At 43.6% G+C, this 22,500-nt stretch overlaps 2 protein-coding genes across 3 annotated transcripts in view; both read left to right on the top strand.

Moving 5' to 3' along the window:
- brwd1 (bromodomain and WD repeat domain containing 1) overlaps window positions 1-5,004 on the top strand; it is a 57,351-nt gene extending 52,347 nt beyond the window's left edge. For both annotated transcript variants that reach the window (XM_063205190.1, XM_063205191.1), the window contains 2 exons: window positions 208-348; window positions 782-5,004. In XM_063205190.1, coding sequence (XP_063061260.1) covers window positions 208-348; window positions 782-3,603 — 2,963 coding nt within the window. In that variant the 3' untranslated portion in view covers window positions 3,604-5,004. The remainder of the gene's footprint in view (window positions 1-207; window positions 349-781) is intronic.
- A 3,279-nt stretch (window positions 5,005-8,283) lies between these two features.
- LOC134454284 (mitochondrial intermediate peptidase-like) overlaps window positions 8,284-22,500 on the top strand; it is a 78,469-nt gene continuing 64,252 nt past the window's right edge. Inside the window, exons 1-10 of the mRNA XM_063205206.1 lie at window positions 8,284-8,785; window positions 8,923-9,096; window positions 9,387-9,475; window positions 9,822-9,908; window positions 10,193-10,256; window positions 10,581-10,763; window positions 11,874-12,030; window positions 12,284-12,332; window positions 12,910-12,970; window positions 16,516-16,568. Coding sequence (XP_063061276.1) covers window positions 8,642-8,785; window positions 8,923-9,096; window positions 9,387-9,475; window positions 9,822-9,908; window positions 10,193-10,256; window positions 10,581-10,763; window positions 11,874-12,030; window positions 12,284-12,332; window positions 12,910-12,970; window positions 16,516-16,568 — 1,061 coding nt within the window. The 5' untranslated portion in view covers window positions 8,284-8,641. The remainder of the gene's footprint in view (window positions 8,786-8,922; window positions 9,097-9,386; window positions 9,476-9,821; window positions 9,909-10,192; window positions 10,257-10,580; window positions 10,764-11,873; window positions 12,031-12,283; window positions 12,333-12,909; window positions 12,971-16,515; window positions 16,569-22,500) is intronic.

The raw sequence follows: 22,500 nt of genomic DNA on the forward strand, positions 1-22,500 counted from the left end.
AAACATCTAAATGTTAGTTGGGTGTTCACACCTAATAAATGTTTAAAGCTGCGTTGTGCTACAGCTTCTCTCTCTTCAATGGGTGCTTGTCCGACTGTCCTCTGCATAGACTCTATATACTGTTGCTTTAAAACTATAGTCTTGATATTATATCAATAGTGTAGTCAAAAATGTAGTCAATGTGTGTTGTTGTCTGTCTGCCTCCAGGTGGAAGCGGGAAATACTCGGTGAGCGAAGCAGAGGACGGCAAGGCAGGGACTTCCAGCTCGTCTCATCCAAATGGAAATGGAGAGGGAAAAGGAGGGAGCCACGCAACAACAAGAGAAGACGTATCCAAGAGTGCACAAGGTGAGCATGGAGGCAAGTTTGCATGACATGGAGTGCCATGACTTGCAACACATGTATTCCGGAATATCGCCAGCTTTGGGTTTAAAACAAGCATTCCGTCTACGTATGTAGAACAGCATTCTGTGCCAGGAATATTCCCAGAAACACTTTCGGAATGAATGGAGTTTACTTGGGCGCAAACCTTATACTGACAATATTCTGTTTAAAACTGGAATATTCCCTGCATGTCAATGCAGTCATTGACTAGAAACAGATGTTCTTATCCAAAATGACAACAGAGCAAATGTTATAATAATATAAATAAGAACTTAGTTCAGGACAGTGAAGGCCAGTTGCTGCCTAACCCTTCCTCCACTTAATGGTCATTGAAGTCAACGTTTGAATGAACTTGACAGTAATGCCTTGTTTTGTTTTGTTTGTCCCCATCATCTAGACTGCCAGTCACATTTAAATGGCCACAGCAGCAGCAGCAAGGACGTTGTGAAGACCGAGACTGAGACGGAGCATCGGTCCTCAGGCACCAGTGGGGATGAGGATGAGGGCGGTCTCGTTGTGCGACGCAAGTGTGCCAGGATGACGGCTGTCGCGGCCGCTGGCAAAATAAAAACTCTGAACACTAGCGATGTGGAGGAGGAGGAGGAGGAGGAGCAGGAAGAGAAGCCTTCCACTCCTCAAAACAGACAAGATCATAACCGTCACCAAGGTGACATGCAAGGGGTCCGCAAAACTTCAGAGGAGGAGGAAGTGGAGGAGGAGGACAAAGATGTGAAATTCCAAAAGCACCCTCATCAGAACGGACATAAGATGATGAGGGAGGAGGAGGAGGAGGGGGAGGGGGAGGGGGAGGCTGTAGCCTCGTCAAAAAGCCAAGAACAAACAACAACAACGCCTGCCTCAAACGCACACGCCACCAAGAAACCTTCCGATGCCGCTGCCACTGAAGACCTGGGTGAGCCTCCCAGGAAAAGCAGCTCGCACAAAAAGAAATTTGTATCTGATGATGATGACGATGAAGAGGATGACCGAGCACAGTTAGAGGGAGATGAAGAGAAGAACCAACGAAGCACTGAAGAAGGTGGTACTAGTGAAAACCAGTCGTCGCAAAGCAGAAAGGGATCAAGTGGAAACAATGCTGGCCAGGAAAAGCATGATTCCAGGAGGACCCGCTCTGAAGAGGAGGATGCCGATGAAGAGTACAAACCTCGGAAAAGCCACAGTAAGAAGTCAAGTCGTGCCTCCTCCGACACGGAGGAGAAACGCTCGAAACCCAGTCGAAAACCACAGAAGAAGTACATCACTGACGACTCGGACGAAGAATTCGTCTCTGAGGGAGAACGGGGCCGGTCGAGGAATGGCAAGGGCTCGGCCGACGATCTAAAGCATCACGCCACACTGAAAGCCGAGAGGCAGGATGCCCGAGACAAACACGGACGGCAACACGCCACCTCTTTGAAGCAGGAAGATGCATCTGGCTCAGGCACACACAACACCAAGAAACCTTCCGACACTGCTGCTGCTGTTGCTCCTCAAGAATCGGAGGACCTAAGTGATCAACCTCGCAAGGCTGTCCTGCCAAAAAAGAAAAACGCCTCTGATGAGGATGAGGAGGAGGAGGAAGATGTGGAAAAGAAGGAACATTCCTTGGAGGGAAAAGGCCATCCAGGCAAAAGCACCGAAGAAGAGCGTAACAGTAAGGAGAGATCATCACACAGACAGAAAGATGGATCGAGACATCACAAGTCGTCAAGCAGACATCGATTGAATGATGAGGAAGAGGAATCGGCCTCGAGGCATCACAAATCGGACTCAAGACATCACAAGTCGTCAAGCAGACATCGATCAAAATCGAGGAAACGATCAGATGATGATGATGATTATGATGAGGAGGAGGAGGAATTGACCTCGAGACATCACAAGTCATCAAGCAGACACCGATCTAAGTCGAGCAAACGATCGAATGATGATGAGGAGGAGGTGGAATCTGCCTCAAGATATCACAAGTCGTCAAGCAGCCATCGATCGAAATTGAGCAAACGATCAGATGATGATGAGGAGGAGGAATCCGCCTCGAGACATCACAAGTCCTCAAGCAGACACCAATCGAAATCGAGCAAACGATCGAAGGAGGATGAGGCTGATGATGATGATGAGGAGGAGCAGAAATCGGCCTCGAGACATCACAAATCGTCAAGCAGACATCGATCCAAATCGAGCAAACGATCGTATGATGATGATGAGGAAGAGGAGGAATCGGCATCGAGACATCACAAGTCGTCAAGCAGACATCGATCCAAAGCGAGCAAACAATCGAAGGCTGATGATGATGATGATGATGATGATGATTTTGATGATGATGATGAGGAGGAGGAATCAGCCTCGGAGAGCGAGTCGAGGAAAAGCCACCGGAAGAAGAACAAGAAAAAGAAGCAAGGTGCCTCTTCAGACGACTGGTCCCCGGACAAGAGCGAAGAGTCTGACAGGGAGAAGGAGAAGCGGAGGAGAAAGTCAGGACTGAGAGCTCTTCCAAAGAAAAAGTATGTGACCGAGGACTCTGAGGAAGAGGAGCAGGCCAGCAGCCCCTCGAAGAACGGGAGGAGGGAACACTCGACACGCCACCAAAAGCATCGAGCCAAACGGAGGCGAGACGACACCAACGACTCCGGAGGCGACGATGATGACGACCACCACCGAAGACACGGCAAGAAGAGACGGAAACCTCAGGACCAGTTCAGCAGCGAGAACGAGGGCAGGAAAGAAGAAGACGAAGACGATGACGACGACGACAACCACCGTCACCACAGAAGAAGAGCAGCGAAGTCCTCAGCCTCCAGAAGCTCTAGGCGGGAGGCCAAAGGAATTTCAGAAGAGTCTGATGATGATGATGATGATGATGATGATGAGGAGAAGAGCAAGTCTCGGCATAGCCATCGAACAGGTCACCGATCACAGAAGCGGAAACGAGACAACTCCAGCCCAGAGAGTGAGGAAGAGGAGGAGGATGAGGATGAGGAAGAAGAGTCTGGCTCTGGCTCGGGCTCGGAGGTTAGCTTCTCCAGCTCCACGTCACAGAGACGGAGGCGGAGGGCGCGGCAAACGGGAAGCGACAGGAAGCAGCGGTCCAGCCGCAGAGCCTGCCAATCAGATGCGGACAGCGACTTTGACTACGAGTCCAACAGGAAGACGCACAGGACCACCCCGAAGGTCCGGACCAGGAATCGCGGGAAGAGAACTGTGACCTACAACGATAGTGAATGAATGCGGGAGATGAGTCCAGGTAGCCAACCAGCTAGTCAGTCAGCCAGCCAGCCATCCAACTCGCAGATTGAGGAAGAAGGGGGACACATACGGTCACTAAGACCCGGACCATGAATTGTGAGAAAAGAACCGTGACCTACAATGATGGTGAAAGAAGGAGGACATGATTTGAGCCAGCCAGCCCAGCCTTCAAACGGGCAATGGTTGAAGAGTGAAAGAAGGGGACGATATGTAATAAATTAAATTTATACACTAACTGGAGACCTTGAAGACAACTTGATTGTCCAGGGAAGACAAATGAAATGGTAGCAGCACTGGAGTTTAACACAGAGCAAATACTGTGAATCTGTTTTAATTCAGGGATATTTATATTTTCTATGAAAAAAAGAAACATTTATAGAACTGCTGGTTTTTTGTTTTTGTTTGGGCAAACCAGTGCCATTCTGCTTCAGTGATTTGTGATGCATTGTGTTTGTTTGGCCAGCGAAAGAGGGTGGACAATAAAAGAAAACTCTCTTACACACACACAACACGCCACACGTCACGACACACACTTACACACACATTCTGGGAGGGTGGGGTGGTGCTTTGGGTGCTATCTTAATATATACCTCCACTCTAATATAAGGCATATTGTTGCTGGCTTGCACTATGATGCACACTGTACCGAGAGGTTCCCTTCACTAGCTCTAGCCAACTAGACACTCAGGGGCTCAACGACGTTTACCATAGTCTCAAACTTGCAATTTTTTGTGTGTCCCATATTTTGTCAAAAAGAAGACGACGGAAAATAAACAATACTGAAGAGTGTAGAGTAGTGTTAAATAGTTTCAAGATATGACTGAGGACAGTTTTTGCGGTTGAAGCACACACTCAGAAACAAAATGTCACCCCTTTCCAAAACACTCCTTTTTGTAAAGATGCCGAGCATTACCACCACTACCACTGGCAAATTGTGGTATTGGAAGTTGTGTGAGCCAATGTGTACAAATTTTAAGTCCTTCTATTCTCCCCCTTGCTCTTCTTGTGTTCTCTTTTTTTTCTATTTTTATTTTTTGTATTGTGTATATTTATATGCCATTTCGTTCCTCCTGCCCCATGCTAGTTGGCATTTGATTGTCCGATAAACTATGTGCAACCTTTTTTTTCAGTATGTAGCAGAAAGTATGGCATATTTAAAATTTTGTTCGTAAAGCATTATTTCTCCCTGTTTGTTGGACTTAAAAATGCATTGTCTTGCCATAATCAGAATAATTGGTACCCATTTGCTGAGTACATCAAATCAAAACGTACTTATTGCAAAATGCTGTAATTTCTCATATTGGGAAGATCTAGTGCTTTGTGTTTATGTACTTTCAGTATTAAATCCCTTGTCAGATTTTGACTGGATACAACCATTAATTTGCAGTTTCAGTCACTCATTTGTGTGGGTGTGTCTGCATGTACAGTATGTGTGAGTTCAGTGAAGAAAAAAAACCCACACACCCGTCTCAAAAGAAAATTGGGTGCAGGACAAGCAAAGTCCCATGAAAACTGAAAATACAGTCCACACACCAAGCAAGCTCCCATAGCGGGCAGCATTCCATTTGAAGGTCACATTTGTTTTAAAAAAGAAAGAAAATGGGAGCTTGGTGTATGGATGTTATTTTCAGTTTTAATGCATGCGTGAGTGCACATTCGCATAGAAAGGTCAAATAATATTGAACATGCTTTTCATTTTTGATGGGTCAAACACCAATCAAAGTACAATCTAAAAAGTGATCAAACTTATTGTTTGGATTTCTTTCCAAGTGTTTTATTCCTGATGAGTATGTTTGTCACGTTACAGTGAGTCCTTTATTGCAGCTTGAAGCCTGGGTAATTCCAATATACAGACTCCTGTCCTCTACTTGTGCTTGTGGCCTCGCCCCGCCTCCTTGCCCCTACTCAGTGGAGAAAATGATATCGTTCCCCAACTTTTGGTAGACTGTATTTCATTCACCATCCCAATTGCAAATGAGAAAATGACATTAGAATTGTGATTTTGCAAGATATTGAATTACTTTTCTGTCGTCGGTGGCATCATCATGAGGTCACAAGCAGGCATGTGAGCAATGGAGGACTGAAGTCCGCAGATTGGAACCCACCCCATATCACTCTCCCCACTTCAATTCCTATCTGGTCTTCACTTTCCTGTGTAATAAAGGCATAAAACGTCTATTCAAATATCCACATATGAAAACAGCAGGGTTAGAAGGTCCCAACACAGTAATGTAATTCTATTACTGTACTAGTATAGCCCTAATTATGAAGAGGTAATTCACATTGGATGTCTCAGTATTAGAAATGTATTACTGAGTTTGGAGCGAGTTAAGCCAACTGTTGATTCCCGTTTGGTGTTTGCTCTTGATTTCAGATATGATACTTAATGAATTTTCAGGATTTGGATTCTACCGCTGCACCGCGGCACATCATTACATTACATTTTTTACATTACATTTCACTTAGCTGGCGCTTTCATTTTTTCAAAGCAACTTACAACTATTAGTTTTTCAGGGTATTCGTTACAGTCCCTGGAACAGTGTGGGGTGAGGTGCCTTGCTCAAGGACACTTCAGCCATGGATGGAGGTGTAGGGAGAGGTCAGGGGGGATTCTAGATTGAAAGACCAACTCTCTAAACCAGGGGTGTCAAACTCAGGCCCAGGGGCCAAATCTGGCCCGCGGAGTCATTTTATTTGGCCCGCGAGGTCATTTCAAATGTGTTTTACAGTTGGCCCTCATACATTATTAATGTACAGTGTACCAGGACTTGAACATGAAATTTGGTGTTTCTCAGAAGTATGACCGGGCACAGCCAATGACACAGCTCACACTCCTATGCAACACATGTGCCAGTGTGTGTGAGATTTAACTCTGAGTTTTAAGTGCGTGCCTGCACGATTGTAGTCCATATATTAAAAATAAATCTTGAGCTCGGCCCGCGACTTCGTTCCATATTTTGATTTTGGCCCTCGGTCAATTTGAGTTTGACATCCCTGCTCTAACCACTAGGCCACAGCTGCCCCCGTCAGACATATCACTTCTGTCGTGTTGTCCAAATAATTACATATTTTTGCATGCACACAACTGACAAATTGTTTGACAAGTGAAGTCAACAATCACACTTGGTTATCATAAATTCTGAGGTACAGGCAGCATATGTGTGATTAAGGGGGAAAGGCAAGGTGGGCCTCATGCCTCATGAGGCAAGCGAATGGGGTGGAGACTTAGGTAGGCCTACTCCATTGGAGTGCATTACTCTATTTTATTTTTTGATGCTGAGGGGATGTTGGGAGGTCAAGGGGATGCTAGGAGTCTTGTGATGAGGCCCAGGGTGCTTTTATTCAAAAAAGGTTAAGATAACCATGAGTTTATACTATGGTCTGCTCATGAACATGAATGATGAATCTTGTGATCCCCGTTTATTGCATGGATTTATTTGTTTTCTACAATAATTATCTATACTATTCAGATGAAGTGATGCAGTTTGTATCATGTAACCGGTAAAACCCTGATAACTAAATTGTATTCCACTATAACGGGTGGGGCCCTTGAGGCCGTTTAATCCAGCCCCGATATAATTTAAATATAATGAAATATGACATGTTTTGTATAGGAATCTTAGAAATTACATTTTTAATACAATTAAGTTATAGTTCAGGGCACATACAGAAGGTGGGGTCTATTGTAAAGGTGACTGCCTTCGATATAGGCCTATCATGTAGGATAATTCATGGTTTGTGTTCATAGTATGGCCATTGGAGGACTTTTTTTCGGGCCTTGGAAGAATTTGAAGTGGCCGCCAAATGAAGATGTTTTATATGGAAGGTTTGCAAACATGAAGGGGGATAGATTAACCATCATTGCAGGGACTTTTACCATGAATATTTACCACGACCAATTTATATGGCTTGGGAACACTAGGTGGCTCCTCCACGTAAATCCACCATTTATAATTACCAGCCAGTAGACAACATTCACATATTTGCCTGCAAAACCCATATGCATAATAATACATGTATTGGCTGGTTATGATGTAGGCCCTATGCCATGTGGTAAAACAGGGCACCGGCAGTAAACATACATTTGGAAAATAAACTACTAAAACATCACACTTGAACTGGAACATTTAAAGGTACACTGTGCAGGAAAGGGTCAAAAAAGGTAGGCTACTGCAACTATGCTGCTCATTGAAACTGTGTTGCCTATTGCCAAATTTGATCTTTTCATGAAAGTTTACTAAGTAATAAACTGATACTTTCTAGTATGGCCCAAGTACAGTCATTTTTGCAGCTAAAAATGACTATTTCTGGCAGACCATGGACTAATGGCAGAACATGGAGAAGATCCCCCTGAAATTTCATGTATGAAAAGTGCAATTTTTCCAGTCATAATGAATACTTAGAATTTGATGGTGGTGGAAAGTATTCATGAAAAAGGTGACATTAGTGAATAGGTAGCATGAATTCTGGAAATAAACAACTAAAAATCTTACACAGTGTACCTTTAAGTAGAAATGATTCTTAAAAAAACACACACATACACACACACACAATAAAAATGATGGGGAAACTTCACTAATGGGAGCTCTGGCCTGCTCTGGCCATACTTTGACAGGCAGAACAAAATCTTGGAGAAGGTCACGGTGATGTCATCATTCAGCGACTGGATTCTTCACTAGCCATGTGAATGTTGTTGCTGTCTTGGTAAGAGCAGGCAGTTGGTTTTCAGTGACAGATTTGCTCTTTTGAGCGTTTTTGCTTTGTTTAAGGGTGCCGTTCAGTGTTTTGAAAAACTGTGACTTCTTGTACAACGTCGTTTTAGAACATTTGCGGAGGGAACTAGCAGCATATCAGCAGAGATTCTATCCAATCTCTCTGATATTAGCATGTTCGTTGACATAATGCAATGGCGTTGGTAGGCAGCAGTTAACATACTGTTCGTGGCTTTACCTTATATTTTGAAACCGTATGTATCCTGTTATCAGAAGAAAATAGCTTAGACCATACAATTGCCAGTATGTCAGCCTGCAAACGACTGCTGTCAGTGTTGCGACATAGGGGAACGTCCTCAGTGATCAGAAAAGTCACAACTTGGTCACCTGTCGGAGCTGCATTCAATGCCAAACAACAGAGAAGACTCGAACTGTTTGAGAAGAATGTGGTATGGACCATTGATTCTTTTTGTTTATTATTTAATTACTTTGATAGTGACACGTGTCATTCGTTGTTGTGTCACCATATTTCAAAGATGTGGACAGGACTGATCGAAAATGGTTCATGAACTTACACCGCTTCCAGGGTCTGTTTGGTGTACCTGAGCTGAGTTCTCCGGATGGGTTCGCGGTGGTACAGGACCGTGCTCTGCGGGAGACAGAGCAGCTGGTGGAGAAAGCGTGCCGTAGCCCACCGGGAGCCATCACCGTCAAGACCTTTGACCAGCTCTCCGACACACTGTGCAGGGTGGCAGATTTGGTGGGTAACAAGCAGACTGTTAGATGCATGCATTCTACATAACATTGAGGTGGCTCGTGATGATGTTTTGAAGGCGTAGGCTACCCTTCAGCAGGGCACGTAACCCCATACTGCTCCAAGGACGGTATAACCAATATCCTATAGATAACTGTTAATCGCTTTGGATGAAAGTGTCACCTGTGTAATTTAATGTTATGTTATTCATTTTCATGCTTGTGTTTCTGTTTAATCAACACTGATAATGACTGTCCAGTGTGTTATATTGACCATTGGCTTTGCTATTTCTTCAGGCTGACTTTGTGAAAGTAGCTCACCCAGACCCAGCCTATCGTGAGGCAGCTGAGAGGACTTGCATTAATATTGGCACCATGGTGGAGAAGTAAGTCAAGCGTCTTTGCTCTGTCTGTCTGTGTATCTGTCAGTGTGACGGAGGTGTTCCTGTAGGCTACAGTCCGTCCCCCTAGGGGATGCAAACTTGTCACCTCGTCAACTACAACAGTCCAGAAATGGGAGTCACAGTGCGATACCGCTGGACTAAAGGACCAGTCACTGACACTGTAGGAGACTTTTCGGAGGGAGGTTTACTAACGTTCTACGCCAACTCTACTAGTTAGCCTCCCTTACATCAGTCTGCCTGTCTGTCTGTCTGTCTGTCTATCAAAATCTTATAAGGGTACAGTAACAGTGATGTTTGCTTGAGTTAATTTTGCTTTTCTCTCCAACAGACTCAACACCAATGTTGAACTCTGTAATAGCCTAAAGAATCTGCTTGACAGCAAAGACATTATGAACAGCTTGGACCCAGAAACAAGGTGTGGGAAAATTACTCATAACGTGTTCCCAAAAGGGCGCACACTCACACACACTTTGCTATTTGGAAATCGTTCACTTCTAATATCCGCATGCATTAGCTTCCTGTTTTCATACAGAGGCATGATGTTTTCACCATTGTTGTCTGATGTTTAATCTGTGACCTTTGTCCGTTTTTAAAATATGAAAACCCTTTGACTTTTCCATTCTGTGGTCAGATTCCAGAACAAAGCATAGAAACCATGTAGCAGATTATGTAATGCCCACGTGCCAAATTATTTTTCAGGAGAGTCGCTGAGCTTTTCATGTTTGACTTCGAAATCAGTGGCATTCATCTCAATCAAAAAAAGGTTAGTAGAAATGGCACCAGACACACGACCTAGTACTCCAGGCAAATACACCCTCTTGTGCAGGGCCTCTTGAATCAATATATACATTATAATACAATATGGCAAACATTATAAAATAAGTAAAGTAAATCAAAATAATAATTGAAGGTTGTTCAGATCTTTTGCTCTTCTCCATCTGTATGTCCGCCCCTGGTAGTGTGTAGAGGCAGTGAAACACTGCAGTCCTTAAAAAAACAAACTGCAGTACAACTATATTTCTGTTTATTTCATATTAATTAAATAAGGCTTATCTTTTCTGATCATCTCCATCTCCATCCTTGACAGCGCAAAGAGGCGGTGAACCTGAATGTGAAGCTGCTGGACCTCAACAACGAGTTCCTGGTGGGCTCGCACACGCCCAATAAGATCGAGCGGCAGGCGCTTCCCGTCCACATCCACCACCACTTCTCCAAGGACAGCCGCTACATCCACGTCGGGGGCTTTCACGCAGATGCCTCGGATGACCTGGTTAGTAAAGCTACGTTCACACACGATGCTGCTAGTGACCTAGCTTCTCGCTCGCTCGCCTACTCACCACTCTTTCATGGAACGTTCGCTGAACGTTCCCGCGGCTTTAACTGCCAATGCACAGACGAGAAGTACCGAACTCTGCATTCCAATTGGTTACTCGCTTCACTCAAAGTTAAAATATTGCATCGCTTGTACACTACTCGCCTCCTCGCCTCCTCGTCTCGCTGGAACACATAGTCATTCTATTGACTATGGACTCGCTTCACTGGGTGCCTTCTAATATGCGGACTCCCGTCCTCCCGTCCTCCCTGGCATGCTTGTGGCCTCATGATGCTAATGTCATTTTCTCATTTGCAATCGGTATGGATGACAGGGGGGAAACTTGATTGTTTTCTCCACGGAGACACCCACTGTTTTTTCCCCATGGGCCGCAGTTTTGGTTCCTCCTTTGGGAAACACTGATCAGCATAGCACAGAATAAATTTCCCTCGAAATATCTGTGGACTTGCCTGGTGGCTTCTGTAACTTAATGTCATGCCCATGTCAATGTTGCCTGTCTCTCACCTGCCAAGGTGCAGGATGGCATAATGAGGTGCCATTTCCCTAACACCCTAACACTAACCTTATAGACAGGCATACGTTAACCTGACCACCTTGTCTATTCTTACTTACCCAGGTGGCGTATAAGGTGTACCTCTACCTTAACGTTAACCTGACCACCCTGTCTTTCCTCAGCTGCCCAGGTGCAAGAGGTTGTGTATAAGGTCTTCCTGTACCTAAATATCTCAGCATCTGAAGCGCATACAAATATGCACTTAGTTGCATTTAAACGCTAAGATCCTCGTCTTTCAATAGAATGGGTTCATTCATCTCAAACAAACAGAGATTTTTAATAAAGTTGACTCAAATCTCATGAGCCTGAATGTTGCGTAGTGCAGCTCCAGGCACCAGAGCCAATGTTGCGCAACGCAACATCAGGCGTCAATGGGTTATTAACCTGACCACCTTGTCTTTCTTTACTTACCCAGGTGCGAGAGGTGGCGTATAAGGTTTTCCTGTACCCTAACGCTAACCTGACTTGTACCTTGTCTTTTCTTATTTGCCCAGGTGCGAGAGGTGGCGTATAAGGTCTTCCTGTACCCCAACGCCCAGCTGATGGGCACCCTGGACGAGCTGCTGGTGTGCAGGAACCAGCTGGCCAAGCTGGTGGGCTATGACTCGTACGCACACAGGACCCTCAAGGGCACCATGGCCAAGACCCCAGGTGAGGAATTATCTACCTGCCTTAATTAGGGGTATGTCTTTACTAATTTGGGGTAAAGTTATGTCTGTATCGTTTGAATTACCCTAACCCTGCCAACGGTAGTAACTAACTGTGCACCACCATGCTGTGTACTATTAGAAAGACATGTATTTGCACATTACCTTGGCTTCATGAATTAGAGATGGTAGACATGCTATCACTACCCTAGCTACCTTAAGGACAATTATGACGAAATCCTACTCTTTTTCTGCAGAAAATGTCATGAACTTTCTTCAGCTCCTCACAGACAAGCTCTCCGACAGGTATGGTGACAATGGATTCGTCTAATTGGTTAAGGGTTCAAGATTCAAAAGATTCAAAAAAGCTGTATTGTCCAATAGGCCATATTAGAAAATTGTTTTTGAATGAAGTGTGTGTGTGTGCTTGCGTGCGTGTGTTTGTGCGTGCGTCGTTTGAGAAATGAATGTTCTGTGTGAGTGTAGCCATGGGGATGAAGGATTTTTTGTTAAAGCTAAACATGAAACCAGTACAAAGAAGCAATTAAGAGTGCAGATGCATTGATCATGATGATGTGCCGGAAACATCAAGATGTATTTTTTCTCATGTAATTACCATTTTGTACCACCAGGTGGCAATGTGTTGTAAGTTGTGAAGCCATCTATCCCTGGGCCATGGCAACCTCAAGTCATATACAGAATAAATGCAAAAAGCAAAAGTAATAGTTCGTTTTGAAAGTGTGTGATTTTTATTCTGATTTCATGCCGTACTCATATTTCGATGAAAATTAGAACAATTGTAACCTGGAGCTCTTTTTGCAGAGAGGTTCATTATAAGCTTATTCAAGGCAAATATGCAATGGTAACATTGTTCACTTTTCAGGACAGCACAAGACTTCACCATGATGAGTGACATGAAGGCCAAGCTCAACCCTAAAAATGCAGTAAGTCTACATCACAGCACACTCATGACATCACTGCATTCATTACGTTGCATGACATCATTACATCACTGCATTCATGACGTTGCATCACATCAGGGCAAGGGTACCCACACTTCACCATGACAAGGCCCCCATATACCGGTATATTCCAACCAAGGGCCAGAATGGGCAGCATGAATTCTGTAAATAAACTACTAAAAATATTACACAGTGCACCTTTAACACATTGAATACCAGCCGTTTTTTGGGAATTTTAGCCAATTTCATCATTTTTTTGTCATTTTTTGAATAGCCACCGAATATTTTGTCTTAAACCTACAGACACATGTCAGAGCTTGTTCGAAAGCCCAAAATTTGCGATTTGTTCCTAGCGTATTCCATTCCAAAGTTATTCAACTCTAAGCGAGCTTTGGTTTAGGTAGAAATAGCGTTCGGACTTCGAACAGAGAAAAAGGCTTTTTTGTCACGGGTTGCGCTCTTTGACTCTCCGAGTTTAAATTGCGGGTCTAAATGCATTTTCACGCCCGAAGAACAACTCCAGTAGCTTCCAAGTAAACAATTTCGATGCAAAAATCACCTGGTCAGGCTAATTGTTCAGAGCCACATCATCTGAAATGCTAGCTAGCTAATGTCACTTGACTGGCAGTTTTCGTTCTGTAGATAAAAGTAGACGTGCCAAAGTACTCACCCAAAATTAGCTTACTTCCTGCTGTGTTGCATGCTGTTTTTCATTACAACCTTCCATTTTACACCTATCTTTTTACACCTTTTTAACCATTTTACACCAATGCTGCTGGTGTACTTGACAGACCTTTTTAATATTTATTTTTCTTCAAAATGCTACTATTACCATGTCAGAACGCTATAAAGGACTTTTTTTAGGAAAAGCACAAAAGCACAACAAATACCTCTTAATGTATGTCCTCTACAAGTCTTCTGTTGTCCAGTCTTGCACTTTAAATGTCTGTATGAGCACTGTCTATGTCCATACTGTCTTAAGTCCATGTATAAGTACTGTCTATGTCTATACTGTCTATGTCCTTACCTAGATTAGTCTATGTCTGTATGGGAAAGCAAGAAATGTAATTTCAAATTCTTTGTATGACCAGTGCATGTAAAGAAATTGACAATAAAATCTACTTGACTTGACTTGACTTGATTACAGCAAAACTCCTTATCATTCCATCATATGTTTAGGAATAGGCTAGTTAGCAAAGCACTGACAGGACATGTTTGGATTCTCTAGGAAGTAACTTGAGACATGACGTGACGTGATCAGGAAGTGGTTTGATTCGCTATAATAAAACTCAAATACTGTGTTTCACTGATTCTTGAGAAAGTGGCTAAAACAGGTTGTAATGTTGACAGAAAAAAACAAAGTGAATTACAAAATGATATGGTATATCCTCGTAGACTAAGGTCTTGGCTTTTCAGAAATGCACAAGGCCAATCTCCCCATTATGTATTTTTTTCAGAAATCAGGCTTTTCTCCGATCATACCTTGTTTTTTTTCAACACCGTCAGACACAATTAAAAGTTATTAAAATTGTATTGATTTGGTTGCATATGTATCTGGAGTTTTTAAGTGATTATGTGTATTTTTTGGTTCACACATATGCCTTTAAATGTTGAAAATTCACTTTTGTTCTATTTTAATACTGTTTCATGTGTTCTAATTTTAAAATATGTACCGTCATACGATGCTTACTTAACGCCTAAATACAACAAACAATTTTTTGTAATTTCACAAATATTCGTGTAGGCTTAAATTGGCTATTACTTTGATATTTCAACAACTCCTAAGGAAAATGTTGTAAGCACATTCCTTTAAAATGTCCAAAACTCCTTCTTACGGTGGTGACTTAAGAACTGACGGTGGTGACAGTAATCTGAGAGTGGTGAAAGTGGCCTAATTAGTACCTGCATTTAGCAAAATAAATAGCCCTCTCAAGTCAATGGCATCTTGCATAAACACTTTATTTTTGTGTGTGCACAGTATGAGCATGTGTTTTTACATCATTAGTTAGAATATCTAGGAAGTAAGCCACTGGTTGTTGAAAATGTGGTAAAAACAGCTTTTAAGTTGTTCAAATCCAAAATATAGAGGTGTATAATCATAGATGTAGGTCTTGGCTGTGCAGGGAATGCATTGGCCAAGCTCCCCATGTTTAACATTTTTCATAAAATGGGCTCTTTCTTGTTTTGTCAACAGCGGCAGACAGAATTAGAAGTAAAAACACATGTTTACTGTATTAAAGTGAATTACTTTAACAATTCAACATAACTGTAGATACTTATTGTATGCATATTCTTAAAACATGTCAAAAACACGTAAAACATGTGTTTTTTGGTGAACTCCATCAGATGTCACCACCGTCAGGTTTTCTGACAAAAAAACCTCCAAATGCACCTTAGTGGTGGCTAGAGTATCATTTTGGATCACAATTATTACTAACATGCCTAGTAATGTTTCATTAACCAGCACAATTTAGTAAAATATGGAACAACATGATGAGCAGAACAAAATCTGACGGTGGTGACATCTGACGGTGTGAGACAAAAAAACACTCTTTTAAATATTATGCATTGTTTGTTCACATTAGCCATTTCATTTCCGCTCTGTTTCTTGGGTGCTTCATACCTTTTCTGAAAAAAATTATATTTATTAACATTAATGTAATACAATACTATTAAAACCCCCGACGGTGTTGACAGTTTATGGTTGGGACAGTACCAGTGTCCAAACAAATTAACAAATTGAGGACAAAATAATAAACTTACAGGAGCTTCAGTGATGGTGAAGTAGGCAGTAGAGCTAAAGGTTTGAAAAGGGGTCCTCAGTAATGAAAATGACCTTGTGCATACCTGATTTTATTGTCTTTTAGAAAAAATCTGACGGTGGTGACCAATATGCTGGACACATTTTGAGCAATCAGTAAATAATAGTAAATATTGTTTTACATCCACTATGTGCACATCTGTAGAACCACTTTAATATGGTCTTCCACATTATGGTGATATTGTTCAATTCTGTTAGTGATTTTTGTATTTTAAGTCAATTGAAATGATGATGCCAGTCCTTGGGACAGGCGTTTTTACAGGGTGTGGACAGGTTTATAGCCATGAAAAGTGATAAAATTACACTTAAATATTTCAAACAACTGTGTATTCGTGTGACAGACCCCTTGGCCATTACCTGGGTTCATTTTGTTTGTGAAAATTTAGTTGATTTTCAACAGAATTAATATTTTACTGCAGGGACATGTTTTTGCCAAACTTTCAAGAATCAGTGGTTTAATAAAATCCACGGATGATGAAGATCCTGACTTTGTAGGAGTTTTTTGTAGGAGTTTTGACTTTGTAGGTGTTTTCACGATCTATGTCAGTTCTGTTCATCACATAGAATGTGCATTAGAATGTGTAGATTCAGAATCCATTAAAAAAACTTAAAAACATATTTTTTGGGAGCCAACGCATGGGAGGCAAAAACATATTTTTAGTCAATGTGTTAAGTGTTGTCATGACGCTGTGCCCATGTTCTGCAGGACCTGATGCCGTGGGACCACCCGTACTTCAGCGGGGTACTCCGGGCTGAACGGTGAGTAGTTGTCACGACAACATGCACAGATCACGACATGCAGTAAAATTCAGAACTAGCTATCTACCGAACTGCTTAACTAAACTACCTAACTAAACTAGCGAAATCTGAACTAACTAATCAAACTACCTAATTCAAATCTAGCCAAAACCTGGGCATTAAATATCACACGGGGGGGCTGAAGGCTGAATGGCAGCCAGTAAGGATTGGAATGATTTTAGCAAATTTTCTGAAAAATGTCTGCAGAATTGCAGAATAATACACCACAACTACACCACAGATAGCACACTACAGACAGAGCTGACTTGAGGATACTAATACTGACAAGCAAGTTTACACAAAGTTTACAAAGGCATTTAAAAATAGACGGCAAGTAAGTCAAAGTGCTAAAGCAGCCACTGCCTCTCACTTCAAACCCTGCAATGTTCAGCAGCACTTCTTAAATGTCAATCCATTCATTCTTCACCGAGCTCAGCACTGAGGCCCTACGGCTAATGATGGAAATAAAAATAATGATGCTGACTTGTACAGACATTGAGAGAAAGAGGGAGAGAGAGAGAGAGAGAGAGAGAGAGAGAGAGAGAGAGAGAGAGAGAGAGAGAGAGAGAGAGAGAGAGAGAGAGAGAGAGAGAGAGAGAGAGAGAGAGAGAGAGAGAGAGAGAGAGAGAGAGAGAGAGAGAGAGAGAGAGAGAGAGAGAGAGAGAGAGAGAAGGGAAAAATGAGCCCTGTTTTGGGAGAAAGTGGGCCTAAAACAGCTTTAACCAAATGAATTAACTGCGGCTGTTGGGCTTGCTTGCTTACTGGATGGTGCGTGAGTGGGTGTGTGTGTCTGTCTGTCTGTCCATATGTTTATGTGTCTCTGTATCTGTGTGTGTGTGTGTGTGTGTGGGTGTCGTGTGTACAGTGTGTGTGCTTGTGTTTTAGAGTGTCCCTCATGGCTCTGTCCATGCCTCCTGAGATGCAGAGTGCGGTGTGTGTGTGTGTGTGTGTGTGCAATAGTGTCCCTTGTGGCGCTGTGTATGCTGAGCTTCAGAGTGCTGTTTATGCATTCTAGATCTTGAAGTTCGGCCCGTTCCACCAAGACTGTATTATGATGCTAATATGGTGCCCCTGGGCACTGTACCTCAAAGGTGTCCCCTTTATGAACAATATTTGTAAAGTTTGTGTCATGCGGTGCCCCCTCATTGGTCAAAAAATGGTTGGTGCCCGTACCCTGGGCACTGTGCCACTGGCTCTAATGGATAATCCGGCCATGCACTCCGCAGTCAGCTTCTGGGATCGCCATCTCTGCACAACCCCAATGTCTTTTGGATGCGATCTTCACCACCCTTTTAAAGGGTGTGTGTGTGTGCTGTGTGTGTGTGTATGTGTATGCGCGTGTGTGTGTGCGTGTGCGAGAGGGGGGGGATTGTCATATGGGCATGTGTTTTTCCTGAAAAACACATTTTTCTACGGTTTGGCTTATTCCTCTTCCCACCAGTCTCCTTGGCCTGGCGTTCATACGTATTGAAATACAAGTCAACCAAAACTGAAATCTCTAGCAGGATAATGTGTTTCCATGAGACATCAGCGGAATTTGTTCTTGCAGATTCGAGTGCGTATGATGATGATGTTGTGGTTAGCCTTGACTCCAGCAAATGCAGAGGAAGCAGTTCTATAAAGTGATTCTGTCCCATTTTTTGGAAATAAGCTCATATTACACCTGGGTCATTTCACGTGAAATCAGACATTTTTGGACCCGACCGACACAGATTTCAATTATACTTGCTGTGCCTGTTAAGTAGCAAGATAGCACCCCAGAACTGCATTTGTGTGAATCTGACACCAATATTAAGGGAGAAACAGACTAGCAAAGGTTTACATTTTGAGGGTAGGACACTATGCATTCAGCCGTGATTTTATCAGTCAGTGTGAGTCACAAAAAGATGTCTGTGGTGTTATTTGAAAGCTCTTTTCTGGCTCTACAAATTACACAAACAGCTTGGAACACAACAACCATGAGAATATGAATTCATAAATTGAAAAATTAAAAATTGAATACATCTTTTTTCAGAAATAGCCTTTTTAGCTGCAAAAATGACTGTACTTGGGCCATACTAGAAATTATTAGTTTATTACTCAGTAAACTTTCATGAAAAGATTCAATTTGGCAATAGGCAGCCCAGTTTCAATAAGCAGCATAATTGCAGTACCTTTTTGACCATTTTCTGCACAGTGTACCTTTCAACAATTTGGTCAATTGCCACATTTCTGTTTTGAATACACATTTGCTCTGAACACACACACAGAAATGAATTAAACTACACATATTCACACCCAGAAATTTAGATTTTAAGCTCACGTACCAAAGTACATAATATATATAAAAAATCAAAGTGCATATTATCAAAAGAAGTGGAATAGAAAGCGCAAAACACAAAAAGTATGAAATGTTGATATTTTCCTTTTAATTGAGTCCAAATGGTATAATAATGGCTATGGAGTTGGGAACCTATCGACAGCAAAGACAATAGGGCTGCAACAATGGATAGTGTGAGTCCCTTTTTCCTTCAGAGATCAGTGTGCAGTTCTAGACATAACATGGTATTATGATATTACCATAGGAATGCATGCAGAGTACAGGCTGTTTCATGACCTCATGTAGTTGAATGTGTGCGATGTGACCGTGTGCAATGCAATGTTGGATCAGTTATGCGTGACCGACTGACTTTCGCAATCTGAAAAAAACTATAACCGGATCTCATTCAAGTTCACTTCGCTGCCAGTTCATAAAAATAAGCACACACACACACACACACACACACACACACACACACACACACACACACACACACACACACACACACACACACACACACACACACACACACACACACACACACACACACACACACACACACAGAGAGAGAAACACATCCTCACAGGTTTGCTAAGGTCGAGTGGTCCATTATGAATGGTTTCAGCCCAACTAGCATCCCCCGCCCACACCATCTCTCCCTACTGTATGTCTACCTCCCTGTATCCCTTTCTGCAGTCAACCCCTCTCTTCCTCCCTTCCTACTCACTCCATTTTTCCATCCCTCTCTTCCTCCCTTGCACCCCTTCTCCCTTTTTGTCCATCCCTCTCCTCCCCCCTTGCATCTCTTCTCTCTGTCTCTCCATTCCTCTCTTCCTCCCTTCCCCCATTCTCTCTCTCTCTCTCCATCCCTCTCTTCCTCCCTTGCACCCCTTCTCCCTTTTTGTCCATCCCTCTCCTCCCCCCGTACACTCCATCTTTCCTCTCTCCTTCCCTCTGCAGTGCACCCCTTCTCTCCCTCTCTCTCTCCCTCTCTACTCAGCCCATCTTACCATCCCTCTCTTCTTCGCTTGCACCCCTTCCCCCTTTCTCTCCCTCTCTGTCTCCCTCCCTCTGCACTGCATCTCTCTCTCTCCCTCCTTAACTCCATCCCTCTACAGTGCACCCCTTCTCCCTTTCTCTGTTTCCCCTCCTGCTCTCTCCATCTCTCCCTCCCTGCTCACCCCAACTCTTCCTCCCTGTGCACTCCATCTCTCTCTCTCTCTCCTTTTCTCTGCCTGCTGGGCCGGTGTCCAGGGCTAGTGGAAGAGTGTAACGCTAGACCTCACTACTGTGCTGGTGGTGAAAGGAAAAGCGATATCTGCACTCGTTCATGCACTCCTTCACTCCCTCTCTCCTTCACTCCCTCTCTCCCTCTCTCTCTCTCTCTCCTCCCTCTCTCCTTCACTCCCTTTCTCCCTCACTCCCTCTCTCCCTCTCTCCTTCACTTCCTCTCTCTCTCCCTCTCCTTCTCTCTCCCTCACACTCTCCCTCACCTTCTCTCTCCCTCACTCCTTCACTCCCTCTCTCCCTCTCTCCTTCACTCCCTCTCTCCCTCCTTCGCTGGCCTGGTCCAAAAGCCATAATGAAGTGCCTTAAGCTCCTGCTTTGCCTGCCTGCCTGCCTGCCTGCCTGCCTGCCTGCCTGCCTGCCTGCCTGCCTGCCTGCCTGCCTGCCTGCCTGGGTTTCCACTGTATGCAGTAGGAATATCCAAATACCACCATGCAGGGCTCTACATTAACTTTTTTCTTCACCAGACAATATAGCTAGTAGATGTCTATCTTACTAGCCAAACACACACACTAATGGGTCAAAGACGTGGCTAGTAAGTAGTCAGTTCTTCTCTTTCTTTTTTTACCTGCCAAACTGAATCTTCACCAGCATTTGGTCTGTTGGCTGGTGTTAATGTAGAGCCCTGACGTGATGCCTCATGCAGGCAAGCAGCAAGCTGGGGAGGAGAGGGCGCTCATGGACATACAATCACACACACATTTACGCACACACACATTTACGCACGCGTGTATGCACGGCACTCGCACGCACGCACGCACACACACACACACACACACACACACACACATATAAACATACAAACACATACACGTACACACACACACACACTCAAAGACAAATCCCTCATCTCCCTCTGTCATTCACCAGTCCACTGTCCACAAGTCAAAGATATTAAGAAGATGAGTGGGACCCCTCCACCAAGTGCACGCTCTCACGCACGCACACAGGCAGTACAATCTCCTCTCTCCTCTCATCTCCGCCTCTCATGACCGCTGGCTGTCTGGTCAGTGTCAGTGACCTTAGGAAGGGGAGATGGGTGCTCAACCAAGCTTCACACACGCACACACACACACGCGCACGCACGCGCACGTGCACGCGCACGCACGCGCACACACGCACGCACACACACACACACACACACACACACACACACACACACACACACACACACACACACACACACACACACCCTCTCTGTGGTGAGTCAGTGATATGAAGCTTGTCAATGAAATGTAATTGAAATATTAATTTGGCTGGAGATGAAGCGAGTCTTTCAGCCGCCTGGCAGACAGGCAGGCAGCAGGGGAGAGAACAGCAGCTGGCTCCTGCACAATCTCAGCTCTGTCTGTCTGGCCGTGTGTGTGTGTGCTTGTGTGCGTGTGTCTGTGTCTGTGTGAGTGTGTGTGTGTATGTGTGTGTGTGCGCACAAGTATTTGTGTATGTCGGGCCTTTTGTGTATCTGTGTGAGTGTGTGTGTATGTCGGGCCTTTTGTGTATCTCTGTATCTGTTTGTACGTATGTATCTGTCCGTGTATGTGTGTGTTTTTGTGTGTGCGTCTAACAACCATTTCACTATTTTCAAGACTATCAATGTTTTCTGAACACATTCAACACATCATTTAAAAAAATGCTGTAATGAAATGAAATGAAAACTGTGATCATTTTGAGGTTACATTTTCATACTGTGACACCCCTACACACACACACGCACACATACCAGCACCCTCTCACATGGTTAATCTCTCACACACACACACACACACACACACACACACACACACACACACACACACACACACACACACACACACACACACACACACACACACACACACACACACACACACACACACACACACACACACACACACACACACACACACACACACAGGCTTCGCAGGTTTGTTATTGTGTTTCTGGCTTCACTGGAAGTGTGTGCGTACGTGCGTGCGTGCGTGCGTGCGTGTGTGTAGAGTAGTTTATGTAAGTGCTCATACTCTCTGTGCTGGGCTGGCTCTATCTGACCATAGCGTTTGTTGATCACACTTTTCTGTGCTTAGGTTCATTGGCAGTTCAGCTCATCTGTGATAACTTTTAGGCTTGCTTACTTATTTATTTATGTAGTGAGGGTGAGCGCCATTACATGCAGACTGAAACTGGCATTGTGTCTGTTGACAAAGATGACAATAATGAACGGGAATCTGCTCAGAGTTTAGTTGTAAGCTGTATGTCAGGGGTAATGTGGGTTTGGATGCCTTTTTCCGGATGTCTTTTTCGCAGCCATTTTTCGAGGACACATGTCAA

Source organism: Engraulis encrasicolus, chromosome 8, assembly GCF_034702125.1.
Source record: "Engraulis encrasicolus isolate BLACKSEA-1 chromosome 8, IST_EnEncr_1.0, whole genome shotgun sequence".
Classification (NCBI taxonomy): domain Eukaryota; kingdom Metazoa; phylum Chordata; class Actinopteri; order Clupeiformes; family Engraulidae; genus Engraulis; species Engraulis encrasicolus.